At 57.1% G+C, this 12844-nt stretch overlaps 1 protein-coding gene across 12 annotated transcripts in view; it reads left to right on the plus strand.

Annotated features, from left to right (window-relative positions):
• KDM4B (lysine demethylase 4B) overlaps nucleotides 1–12844 on the plus strand; it is a 186916-nt gene that overhangs the window by 92218 nt on the left and 81854 nt on the right. For 11 of the 12 annotated variants that reach the window (XR_010153676.1, XM_054673181.2, XM_054673182.2 and 8 more), the window contains one exon: nucleotides 12518–12567. The exons of the other annotated variant lie outside the window; for it this stretch is intronic. Coding sequence is in view for 10 of the 11 variants with exons in the window: in XM_054673181.2 (XP_054529156.1) it covers nucleotides 12518–12567 (50 nt within the window). In the remaining variant the exon portion in view is untranslated. The remainder of the gene's footprint in view (nucleotides 1–12517; nucleotides 12568–12844) is intronic. 12 annotated transcript variants of the gene reach the window in all.

A 12844-nucleotide genomic window follows, 5' to 3' on the forward strand; every position in this document is an offset into this window, starting at 1 on the left:
GGGTGTGGTGGGAGCCGAGTGGCTGTAGGAGCAGGCTTTCGGGCCAGGGCCTGGGTGTGGTGGGAGCCGAGTGGCTGTAGGAGCAGGCTTTCGGGCCAGGGCCTGGGTGTGGTGGGAGCCGAGTGGCTGTAGGAGCAGGCTTTCGGGCCAGGGCCTGGGTGTGGTGGGAGCCGGGGCTGGCTCTGGACCCTGCAGGGGCTGCCTTAGCCTCACGCTGTCTGACCAGCCCCTGCCTCACGTAGTGTGCTGAGTCCTGTCTGCGGCCCCTCGCTCACCCGCTGGCTTGGTCTGGCAGGAGCAGATGGCCTTCATTTTGGAGTCTTTTGTTCAAAGCGGGCGCTTCGGGTTGGAGTGGCAGTGCACACGCTGGCTCGTGTCGCTTGTGAGGCTGCAGGATTTTTGTTTTAGGGAGGTAGGAGCCAAACAAACCTGGCGCCCGCTTCCAGGCTGTGGCATGCCAGGCGAGTCACTGGCATCCTGTCCCTGCCCACCACTTTAAGAAACTGTTAGTTCTGTTTGAAATGTCATCACTGGGCGTGAATTCCCATCTTCAGATAATCCCGCCAGGCGGTGTTTGGATGAGGAGTTTATTCAGGCTGTGGGGGTCTGTGCGTGCCCGCGGGTCCCTCCCACTGCAGCCGGCGAGGCTGGCCCTGACCCAGAGTCGCCCGCCCACCCAGTCTACGTAGGCATTAGAGGTTTGGGTTCTGAGCGCAGGGCCTGGTTTCCATGGCAAATTTCTCTCCCTTCGGCGAGGCTGCTGCCGGCGGGGTTCAGCTCCCCAGAAGGGAGATGGCAGCAAATCTGCGGGAGGAGAGTCTTCGTTATCTTTGCTTAAAAATTGGGCAGCGCACGGCTTCCTCCCCTCCACACTCGCCAGCAGCAGGGGACAGGAGCGCTGGCTGCCTTCTGATGAAACGGGGCGGGCGCAGGACGGGGCCGATGACAGCGATGCTAATGGCCCTCATTCAGCAGCCTCCCGCCAAGGGCTCGGGCCGCTTGTTCTCCCTGACCTGATTGCGAGCCAAGCAGACTTAACCCGTGTGTGAGCCAAACCCTCCCGGAGCTCCAGAGCCCAGCCCGGGTCCCCGAGGCCCAGGGAGGGACCCAGCATCCTGCGGCCTCTGCCCGTGGTGGGCACAGGCTGAGACTTAGGTCATAGGAACAGGAGCGCGTGGCCTCATGGCCATCGGCCTGTGTGTGAGACAGTTCAACTCCCGTGCTCTCCAAAGCTAGTCCCATCATTACGCGCGCCATTTAGGACGCCCCAGGCCATCTCGGTCACCAGGGGCCTGGCGGTCACCGTGTTTCCTCATGAGGCTCAGTGGTTGCTGTGTGTCTGTGGGTGCCAGTGATTAAATAAATGTAAGCATAGAGGCATCAGAGTGTTTTAATAGATGGGAGCCTCCACAGCCTGCAGGTATCCAGACCACGTTCTGCACACAGAGACTCAGACTCCCACCAGGGCCTCACGCCCCACTGCCTCTCCGGGATGCCTGCGTGTGGCTCACTCCCGCCACGGGCACATCGGCCCTGGTGCCCAGCTGGCCTTCTGCAGAGCCTAGTGCTGGGGCAGCTTCTCGAATTCTCTGCTGCCTCCTCCCCACAGCCTTCCAGGGCCTCAGAGCTGCTGCCAGGCCAGCACCTCCTTGGGCCCGTGTTGAGGCCCCACGGGGCTGGGCTCATGTGGGAGCTGATCTTGGCCGGGTGATCCCTCACTGCTCTGGACAAAAGGGAGCCATGGGCCGGGCATGGTGGCTCACGCCTGTAATCCCAGCACTTTGGGAGGCCAAGGTGGGCGGATCACCTGAGGTCGGAGTTTGAGACCAGCCTGGCTAATGTGGTGAAACCCCGTCTCTATTAAAAATACAAAAATTAGCCGGGTGTTGTGGTGGGTGCCTGTAGTCCCAGCTACTCTGGAGGCTGAGACAGGAGAATGGCGTGAACCCGGGAGGTGGAGGTTGCAGTGAGCCGAGATTGTCCCATCCAGCCTGGGTGACGGAGGGAGACTCTGTCTCAAAAAAAAAAAAAAAAAGGAGCCATGATTGTTCTCCAGCTGCAGTCCCTGTCTCTTCAGACCCTCTGTGCTCTTAGGAGACTGTCCTTGTTCTCTCCTTTTTAAACTATCCTGTGCCTTTTAACAGAATAAACGGCAAGGGGTCCCCACTCAGGTCGAATAATGCTGGAGGAGGGCCGTGGGTCCAGGCATGGTGGGGGCTGCCTCCTGGTTGTTGATGAGCAGAAATTCAGGCCGGTTTGACAGCAGGCACGTGAGGGAGGTTGCTGTGTGTCAGTGGCCCTGTGTCCCTGGCACTGTGTCCGAACCTGACAGCCGCCGCTGTGTCACTGGGCACCTGCCCTGTGCACCCTCCCCTGTGACGGGCACTCTCACAGCTTTCCTGGCGAGGCTGCGGGAAAAACATCGCAAACAACTCGCACATGACTTTGCGTTTTTGGCCTTGTCATATAATAAAAGTAATTTGTGGGCCTAAAATAAATCAGGGCTGGGGATCAGATGCCTCCAATCTGGCCTTTAATTGCAGGCGTGACATGGCTTGCCTCGGCGAGTCTGCTCCTAATTAAAGTGGGCTGGCGGTGTATGAAGTTCGCACGGATCCTCAGGGTGCTGACCCAGCCCCGGTTCCTGAGGGCCAGTGTGACGACACCTCGTGGCCCGGGAGAGCAGGGCGGGCCACCCACGGCCACCGTGCCAGGAATGGGGTCTTCTGGCTGGCCCTGCGAGAGCCGAGAGCTCTGTCTCCTCCGCCTGCTGCTCCGCTTTGTCGGGCATTCCTGTGGGCGGCTCTCCCCATCCCAGGCTCCCCATCTTCCCTGAGCCAAGGCTCCCAGGACTCTGCTGGTCTCCTGTGTGTCTCAATAAAACGTCATTATTTGAAATCATTGACACCACTGGTTTAAGATACCAAATTCCATCATCTCTTGTCCTGTAAAACGATCCATTAAAGATAAAGCCACTGCAGCTCAATAAGGCTGTTTCCTGGGAACAAGCCACCCTGCTCCCTGGCAGATCCTATCTCCCAAGCAAGTATTAGTATCTGCCACATAAAGGAGCCCCTGTGCTGGGGACAAATGAGGGAGGTGGCCTTTCCCCAGGACGAGGCTCCATGAAAGAAGATTTTTCCAGTAGAAACAGGCAGGTTGGCTCATGCCTGTAATTCCAGAGCTTTGGGCAGCTGAGGCCAGAGGATTGCTTGAGCCAGCCATTGGAGCTCGAGAACAGCCTGGGCAACATTGCAAGACTCCATCTCTACAAAAAAAAGAAGGGAAAATTAGCTGGGTGTAGTGGCGCACACCTGTCATCTTTTAGCTACATGGGAGGCTGAGGAGGGAGTATTGCTTGAGCCTGGGAATTTGAGGCTGCAGCAAAGACCCTGTCTCTTAAAAAAAAAAACAACAACAACAACAACAACAACAAAAAAAAAAACAGAAGAAAGAAATAGGGTAGCTTTCCATCAGATATTGGAGGAGTTCTGTCATTGCCTTGGGAGGAGCCGTGCAGCCCAGGCTGGGCTCCATTTCTGCAGCGGTGGCATCTGGGGGAGCAGGGCTGGCCCTGCAGAATGCCAGGGCTGGAGCCTTCCCCATGGGGCCTGCACCTGCTCTGGGACTCCCGTTTCTCCTGTGAGTCTTTGCGAAAGGGTCTCACTCCTCCTCTTCCTGCCCTCTGTCCGGTCCCCTGTAATCTCTCCCTCCCAGCAGGCTGCGGTTGGTGACATCTCCTCTCCCTCTCTCTCAGCCAGGATATGGGACCTCAGTGCTCTTGGCAGTTCCCGGGCTGTCTGTGTGTCCTGGCCTGTGGATCCACTCCCTTGCCTGTGCAGGCGCTTTTTCTAACATCTTTATCTCTCCAGACTGACCTGTGGGGCAGCTGCCTGTCCTGGGCGACCCATCCTCCTGGGGTGGCCGTCGGTAGCATGCCTTTCCTGCTGCTGGCGACTACGCGATGAGCTCTGGCGCCTGCCCTTCCTCCCGTCCGTCCCCGTGCGCTGTTGCAGGGGTGTGGAGGGGTTTTACCCAGGGAGGCGCTGGCTTCCCAGGTCAGAGCCTGTGAGTACAGCAGGCAAGTGCACTACCAGCTCTGTGTGTGGCCTTGTTTTGAAGAGAATTCCTGCTCCACCCTAGACGAGGGACAGGTTTACCCTAGTGGGTTTAGAGTGTTCTGTTAATGTTCTTTCTGCTGTAGAGGAAACCCTCTTTTTGTTGATTTTTTTTTTTTTAATTAAAAATTCTGCCACCTTGCTGGGCTGTGTTTAATTCTATAGTTTTACTAGTTTCTTTGTTTGCTTAGATTTCCTAAGTAGAAACTTATGTTATAATTAAACTGTTTTTTTTTTTTTTTTTTTTAGAGACAGGGTTTCCCTCTGTTGCCTAGGTTGGAGTGCAGTGGTGCAGTCATGGCTCACTGCAGCCTCAACCTCTTGGACTCCAGTGATCCTCCTGCCTCAGCATCCTGAGGAGCTGGGAACACAGGCATGCACCATCATGCCTTGCTTAGACGTTTATATTATGATTTTAAGAAGTTTGTCTTATCCCTTCTGCTTGGTAAACCCTTTGTCTTTTTCTTGATATATGACATTGGCTACTGTCTCTAGTGCAGTGTGACGTGTGCTGTGATGATGGGCAGGTTGTGTCCTCTCCTGCCTCGCCATGAAGGTGGTAGTGGGAGAGTCCCTGCTAGTCCTGGTTGCCTGAGAATTTTTGTACCAAATGCTTTGGAAGTTTTGATAGATATTAATTTTTGGAATGTCTTTGCAACCTTGGAGATAAACTCTTCTTGGTTTTGCAATAGCCTACTGTGCTTGACTCACTAATACTGTATTTAGGATTTTTACATCCACGTGGGACTGGCTGATCATTTTCTTGCGTGTTCTTTGTTGGTGCTGGAGTTTCCCATTTGTTCATTTATTCATCCATTTGGAAAATATGCCGGATTCAGAAAACGAGCTCAGTAACGTCAGATATTCCCTACTGCTTGCCAACCATGTGTGTACATGGGCACTGTCCCTTTAGATGAAGGTCATCGGGCAGGATTCATTAAAACCACCTGGGCTGGTGCCTTTTCCAGAGAGGACATCTGTGACCTGGTCTCTTCAGGGTTTCTGGTGGGGCCTGTGTTGACTTGGTGGACACCCTGGGCTCCACAGCACTGAAGATACTCTGAAGAGCCAAGTGCATCTATGGCACTGAGCCCAGCAACGCAGGCAGGGACCGTGGCTCTCTGGTCCTTGTGTCCCCAGTGCAGTGAATAGGTCCTCAGGTTCCTGTGAACAGCTTTGTTTGTGGTGCAGTTTCCATAGCATACATAGAAGGTGCTCAGAGAACTTGGCCATTTCCGTGGACGGAGTTGACACGGCGCAGCACAGTGGCCACCACACAGACCTGTGCGTCCCTGGCCCGGTCACCATGCGGCTCTGAGGAGCAGAGCAGAGGAGCCACCCTGGCCCGGCTCGTCTTTAGCTGGCTCCGGGACTGCATGTCGGCTGAGGGGCTCACGTGGATGTGGGGCCGAGACAGCAGCTCTCTGTTGGGTCTCGCAGGAAGCCCACCCCGTAGCCGGCTTGCTCTCCTTCCCGGCCTGTGCCAGCCACAGGGCAGTGTGCCAGAGCCATCTTGCGGGGTCACAGGCCGGGGCCACCATAGGGCTTTGTTGCGAGGGTGGCGGTCACCATGGCTTTTCCGTTCTGTTTGCAACTTGGGGTCCCGGGGGCGCCGCTGGCGTTTGGATCTGCCGTGGCCCTCCTGGGCTTGCGTGGGTGGCTTACTCTGCCAGGTGGCCTCTGTCCAACCTGACACCTGGTCTCGGGTACTTCCAGCGTGACGTGCACGGGCTCTGCCTCCCTCGTTCTGTGTCTGCGATGATAGCGCATTAAATGGCGAAGGCCCGTCTGCCCAGGCCTGTGCAGACACTGTGAAATTAACTTTCTCACCCTCCAGCACGTGTTGGGCTGTGCCGACATCTCTGAAGGGCTCTTGGTCGAACCTCTGCTCTTGGCACACATTCCTCGGCGGCGGGGGTAGGGGGTAGGGAGGGGAGCATTTTCATCCCTGGCACCTAATTGCCGAGAGCTTCGCTGGCAGGAGCTGTCAGGCTGGGCCGTGGGATGGATTCCAAGTGCCACTGTCACCTGGGAGAAAGCTACACGAATCTTAAAAAAACCTTACACTATGATGTCCCGTCGCCTGGTTCAGAGCCATCCACAGGGACCAAGCAAGATGGTGCCAGGCAGGGGCCACTGCCAGAGGTGAGGGCCACAGAGTCCTGGCTTGAGAGCCTCCAAGGAGCCCATTCCGCTTGCAGTAGGAGGGAGAGGGCGCTGGGAGTCACCTGGTCGCTCTGGAAGTGCCGCCCAGGTAGGGAGCCTGGGGCAGCCGGCAGGTGTGGTGGGGACATGTGTGGCCGGCGCCAGCATCACACCCCTCATCCAGAGACTTTGCCCCGATCTCGGGTTTTCTGCCTGGTCTGAGAGGCAGCGGCCCTGCTGGCATTGCCTGCCCATGGCTGGCAAAGGCAGAGGCTGTGAGGGGGCAGGATATTGGACCCCCACCTCCTCCGCCTCGGGTTCCGAGGTCAGGTGCAGTGTGCTTTGGCCGTGGCAGGCGGGGTCCCTGGGGGTGCTGGGGCGTCCGCCAGGCAGGCAGTGCCCACAGGCGAAGCAGGCAGCCCCACTGCGCAGCGTCACCTAGCGCAGGAGGGGCCACAGCGCCTGCTTTGCAGAGACCAGTGGGGGCCACGCTTTCATGGAGCCAGATGTGGGCCCGCCTCAGGCTGGGGCCCTGTGGGTTGGTGCCCAGGGGTGGCCTGGGCCGTGTGACCCCAAGCCCGTCTGCTCACCGTCATCGTAGCTAAGGGCTCCCTGGCAGGTCCTGGCTGCCCAGGACGGCCTGTGTTCCCTTTCCTGACACACTCATTTAATTTTTAACTCAAAGGCATTTGCTTATTTATTTTCATTGTTCTTGATAATAATTCTAAGCCATTAGAGGGGAAAATTATATTCAAAAATGCTGTTTCACACTTTATTTGTTTGATGATTTAGAGCGATAGAAAATAGCACATTTGCTGGCTTTTATAGTCTGATAATTATTCACATCCATCAAGCCATTCCGGGGGAATAAACAAAACACCAAGAAATTACACTATTAATAGCATCCTCTGCGGTGGACAGAAGACTCTTTCCGGGGCCAGCGTGGCAGTGAGATGACAGTGGCCTGTCCGCTGGCTAGAGGGGAGCGCCTGCCTGCAGAGAACGCCTTTGCTTTCATTCCCTGGTTCTGGCTCCAGCTCCGGCTCTGGCTCATGAGCTGCCCGCCATCCATCCCCTCCTCTACACGGCCGGGGGCTTCTGGGGCCCATGGCAAAGGTTCGCCCACCCGTCGCCAGGAGCCCCTGGGGAATTGCACGAGCAGAAGAAGCAAGGCTGTCGGGGCCTTGCAGCATCCCCCGGGCAGCTCTGCCGCCAGCCTGGACTCAGGCCTGGTCTCAGCTCGCTGGCTGAGCCTGGTGGGGCGTCCCCACCCTCTGGTCTCGGTGCTGAAACAGGGACATGCGGCTTGTTGCTGCCCACGTCGGGCCCAGTCCTTGGCTGCAGTCCTGACCTCCCATGTGACCAGTGTCTCTGGACACCGGTCAGACTCATGTGTGTCAGGCCGCGGGGCTCAGCCTCAGTTGCTCTCTGCTTCTGGGTCCCAGCCCCTCGAGAGGTGGCCCGGCCCCCACTCTTGCCCAGTGGGTGGCTTTGAGGCTTTTAGCTTTGGCTTTCTTGGGTGGCAGTAAAGTGTAAGGTTGGTGACATTCACTACTCAAAACACCTCAAAGTGTAAAAGAGAAGCTGGGAAGGTAGAGGGTCCGGGGGCTGCCCACCTGCCCGTGCCCACCCACCCACTGCCCCTGCGCCGGGGTGTCCTTCCTTCTGGATCTCATGTCCTTGTTGGCGCCTCACATGTGTCTCCCCATCTGCCTAGGAGCTGGTACACTGCTGGACCATCATTTTGTTTGCTAACCATCATGTGACCTCACGTGTCTTGTGTCCCCAACTCCAGAGGGGCCACGTCCTAGCATTTGTCTCTCCCATTGTTTTATTTTCTCACCCACGCTGCTTTGGCTTGCACATGACTGACTTTCCGAAAGGGTGTCCGATGCCTGGGTTTGTTTCTTGACCTCCTGGTCACCACCACGTGTGGCTCTCACGGAGCTTGTGGAGCCCTCTGCGGCCAGCACCAGACACCAAGGGTGGCTACCAGGTATATGGCTCCAGATCCCGGGCTGGAGATGCGGAGCCGAGTTTCTATGACTTTGTGGTTTACTGTCTTCCAGAAGGACTTGTGTACAGCATTCCAGAACAGAGGGAATGGGTACGGGGGGCAGACAGCCAGGGCTTTGAGAACACAGAGATGGAGACCCCGCGGGGGGTGCTGTGGACAGTGGTGCAGAGGAGTGGCAATGCCCGGGTCCTGGGTCCCGCGTCCTGCGTCCCGGCCGATGCGAGTCCTCAGACCTCCTAATTGCATTCGCCCTGATTTAGAACCAGATTCCTCCAGGCAAGGCCAGGGGCCTGCAGTGGGTGCACCTGAGGGACCTGTGCAGGCCACCCCTCCCTCCCGAAGGCTCCCCTGGCAGCTTCCTCAACAGTGCTGTCTTCAACCCCCGCCCAGACATACCCCAGGGCACCTGCTCCGTGCTCGGAGAGCTTAGCTTGCTGGAAGAGTCCTTGTTGCACTGAGCTAAGTCTCCCCACCCCCTTAACATTTCTGACTCTGCCCTCTGAAGCCCCGTGGCTGTTCTGCCTTGCACAGACCCACAAGATTCCAGGAGTCGCTCTTCCTGCTTGCTTTGTCTTGACCTCTTCAGCTTCTTCCAGCAATCCCTGTGCGCTGGGCCGCAGACCCTCCGCACCCTGCCCCTGGCTTAGGGAGAGCTGATGGCTGCAGAGGGCTGGCCACACACAGCCCCAGTCCTGGGGACGTGCTCTGAAGATGCTAGAAGGGAGGGACACGTACAATGACCTGGCCTCCAGGGCTCTAGAGGGTGAGAGGTGGTCAGCCCTTGCGGGGTCCCAGGGAGGTTGACAGAGTCAGAGGACAGAGAGCTGGTGTGGGGGCCTTTGTGTCAGCAGGAGGTGGTGCTGGCATGGGGGAGGGAGGGGAGGGAGGGAATGCCAGGGGCTTGTGGGCAGGGCCCGTGCAGGTCATGGAGCCGGTAGCATCTCAGAGCTGGACGGAGGAGGTAGGCTGGGAGCAGGCCCGGCTGGGGACCAGTGGCCCCTGCATAGGAGCCAGAGGGCCTGGGCAGCTGTCTGTCCAGAAAGCATGCAAGACCCCGTGCCACCCGGGCACACAGGACTGTCGTGTCTAGAAAGAGACCTCCTGGGGTCGCAGGCAGGCAAAGCTGATTGATTTTGGCCGTGAAGTTTGACCTTGTGATGGAGACCGAGCTCCCAGGGAGTGAGACAAACTGCCTCCCCGTGTCAGTGGCCAATAAACCTGACTTGGTTTTACAGCCCCGAGAAATTGCTCACTAATAGCCAGACAGAGGCTCCCCCTGCCTCGAGCTTTAGTGAACAAACGTTTCCAAACCAAATAGCTGCTTTTGCCTTTTTTTTTTTTTCCCCCTCCAGAGCCAAGGCCAAATGTCAGGGATGCCCCAGCATGGCCCCGAGCAGGGACTATGAGGAGGGGGCCGTGCATTCTTCGCTCTTTGGGGGCCTGGGCGGAGGACCCTGCTGAGACGCCCCTCTGGGAGGCCCGAAGGCTCCCTGAGTCTCTTGTCCTGTGGTGACTGTGGGTCTCTGCCGTGCATCTGCTCCAATCCGCCAGTTCCATGGCCCGCCCACCAGTGCCGTCGCAACCCCGTCCTTTGGACTGGGCTTTTCAGGACACCCGGAGAGCCTTGGTGTGAGAAGCAGGCCCCGAGGCTACCTTCTAGTCCCCCGTCCTGGGGTTGCTCCCCTAAGCGAACGTGAGCGTGCTTTCAGCCCTGTGTGGACGGAGCGTGGCGCCTCCAGCCTCACTCAGTTCTGTGCGTCCTAAGCCCTGTCCTGGCACTTTCTCTTGGAAGCTGAGGTTTTTCTTCTGCCTGTGTTCTTGGGGGTGGCCAGGAGGCAGGTCTGCCAGCATCAGGTCTTCTGGTCCCCGAGGCCGTCGGTGGGTTGTTCTGGGTGGCGGGAGGTGCAGCTCGCTGTTGGGCACTGGCGGTGGCGGAGCCCAGAAGTCTCCGTGGCTGTCCGGCCTCTTGTCCAAGAGTCCTTTGTGATTTCTCTGGGGGCCGCTCCTCTGAACGCTGGGTCTGCGTCCCGCAGTCTGTGCTTTCTGATAACGCCAGAGCCACGTTCCAATGTATTAAACTTTTAACATTCGCCAGATTCAATTAATCTTATCTTTACAACTCCCAATTACAGGCAGTAATTAAGTGGAGCAGCATTGTAGGCTGGGGATACAGCATTAATCATCACAGCCTTGGAGCCATAAATTAGTTCCTTCCCGTCCCCAGCATCTTCCCAGAAGGAGCAGAGTGTTTCATTCCCTGTGCGGAGGGGTCTTTAATCCCACAAAGGTGCTTTGGATTGGGATTAAAATTTCTCATCTTTATGTAAATGATAAAAGCCCATTTAAAAAAGAGGAACGCACCCCTGTCTAGACAGTGGAAGACTCTCTGAGGACGACAGAGTTGAAGGTGCTGGGGTCGCCTTGGCTGGGGACCCTGGGAGCATGCCCAGAAATTAATTATTTGTGTCCTGTTAGATTAGAGGCTCCGTGATGTCCGCCTCTTCTCTGGCTCCTGCCCCCTCCTTATTTATTTTTATTTTTATTTTTATTTTTAAAAATTTTTTGAGACAGAGTCTTGCTCTGTTGCCCAGGCTGGAGTGCCGTGGCGCAATCTTGGTTCGTTGCAACCTCCGCTTCCTGGATTCAAGCAATTCTCCTGCCTCAGCCACCTGAGTAGCTGGGATTACAGGCACCTGCCACCACACCCGGCTAATTTTTGTATTTTTCGTAGAGGCGGGGTTTCACCATGTTGGTCAGGCTGGTCTCAAACTTCTGACCTCGTGATCCACCCGCCTTGGCCTCCCAAAGTGCTGGGATTAGACGTGAGCCACTGCACCCGGCCTGTTTGTTTGTTTGTTTTGAGACAGAGTCTCACTCTCTTGCCCAGGCTGGAGTGCAGTGGCACCATCTTGGCTCACTGCAGCCTTTGCCTCCCAGGTTCAAACGATTCTTTTGCGTCAGCCTCCCAAGTAGCTGGGATTACAGCCTCCTGAGTAGCTGGTATTTTGTATTTTTGGTAGAGGAGGGGTTTCACCATGTTGGCTAGGCTGGTCTTGAACTCCTGACCTCAGGTGATCTGCCCACCTCAGCCTCCCAAAGTGCTGGGATGACAGGCATGAGCCACCGCGCCTGGCTTCTTTATTTCATTAAAAAACAAAGTGGCCTTTCAGCTGGAAGGGGCTGTAGTGGAGCAGGGGCTGTCTCCCACCCTCTGAGCTTTTCCTTGTCTTGCTTCTGCCCTGGGAGGGTCTCGGGGAGAGACCATATCATGTGTCCTCTCATCTGTGTGACTGTTCTAGAACGGGAGCTGTTGGCCTTGTTACTCTAGAGTTGGGGTCGAGGATGGGACTTGACCACCCTCAGCTGGCACTCAGCTGTGCGCCCTCAAGTCCCTGAGGCCCTGTCCTCGTCCCCTTCGCTTGGAAATTGAGGTTTTTGTTTTGCCGGAGGCCTTGGGAGTGGCCTGGGTGGTGTCCCCGTTGGCACTGGGGCTTCTCGCTCCCCCTCAAGGCTGCAGCTCCTGGTGCCCACCCTCCCTGATGGGAAGAGAGTCCCAGCGTCGCAGGTCTCCAGCTTCTGGTACGGCATGAGCGGGATGCCACCCCCACTTCGCTTCGTGTGTTTGCACACTTTCATCTTACGTCTTTCTTATTCATGATGGAGCCTTGGTGATCTTTCAAATGTAAAATGTGTAAAAATAAAACTTACAAAGTCGGTGACAAATGCAGCTTTTCTCATTTCCAAAGCTGCTTTTTCCCTGTTGGCTCCCAGTGCTGGGAAAGGGTGACGTGGGCCTGGAGACCGTGACGTGGGCCTGGAGAGCGGGCTGGCAGCTCCGGGGGCCCCAGATGCTTCCTGTTCAGACTCGGCCCCCCCAAGGGTCCCCTCGCCACCCGCAGTTCCAATCCAGTACTTTTGTTTTTTGCCTTTTCAGCCTCCTCGAGGTGGAGTGCCGCCTAACCGGGGGCATCCCCACTCCTGCCTTTCTGAGTGTGTCACAAGCCACCGAGCCATGGTCCTCACTCCCCCTCCTCCACCTGCCCCACCTCGCTTCCTTACGGATTCCGTCCTGAAAGCCCCCGCCCCCGGCCATCCCCTCCACACAGCCCTGACCATGACTCCACTTTGCTTCTGCCCTGGGCACTGTCTGCGTCTCCCCAAGGCTGGTCCCACCAGGGACACCCCCTTGCGTGGCTGCCACCGATCTTGCCTCTGACGTGCCTCCCTTCTCTCGCAGGTACGCCATCCCACCAGAGCACGGCAAGCGCCTGGAGCGGCTGGCCATCGGTAGGTGCCTGCCCTGAGGGCCCCAGGGACCTGGGACCAGGTGGGAGGGGCCTGTGGGTGGGGAAGGGCAGCTGGCGTCCCCCGGGCTCTGCTGCGGTCTGGGTTTGGGTTTTGGGGAGTGGTGACATTCTTTGAGCCATTACTGTGTGATTTTTTCCATTTCCTCCCACCCTCGTGGTCAGATTCACGCCCTTCTGCCGTGCAGTTTGTCTCTTGTGAAATTCGCACAGAATGCCCAGACGCTCCTGTTTTCCAGTTTTCTTAGCGCAAACTTCTT

The sequence above is a fragment of the Pan troglodytes genome, chromosome 20, assembly GCF_028858775.2.
Source record: "Pan troglodytes isolate AG18354 chromosome 20, NHGRI_mPanTro3-v2.0_pri, whole genome shotgun sequence".
Classification (NCBI taxonomy): Eukaryota; Metazoa; Chordata; class Mammalia; order Primates; family Hominidae; genus Pan; species Pan troglodytes.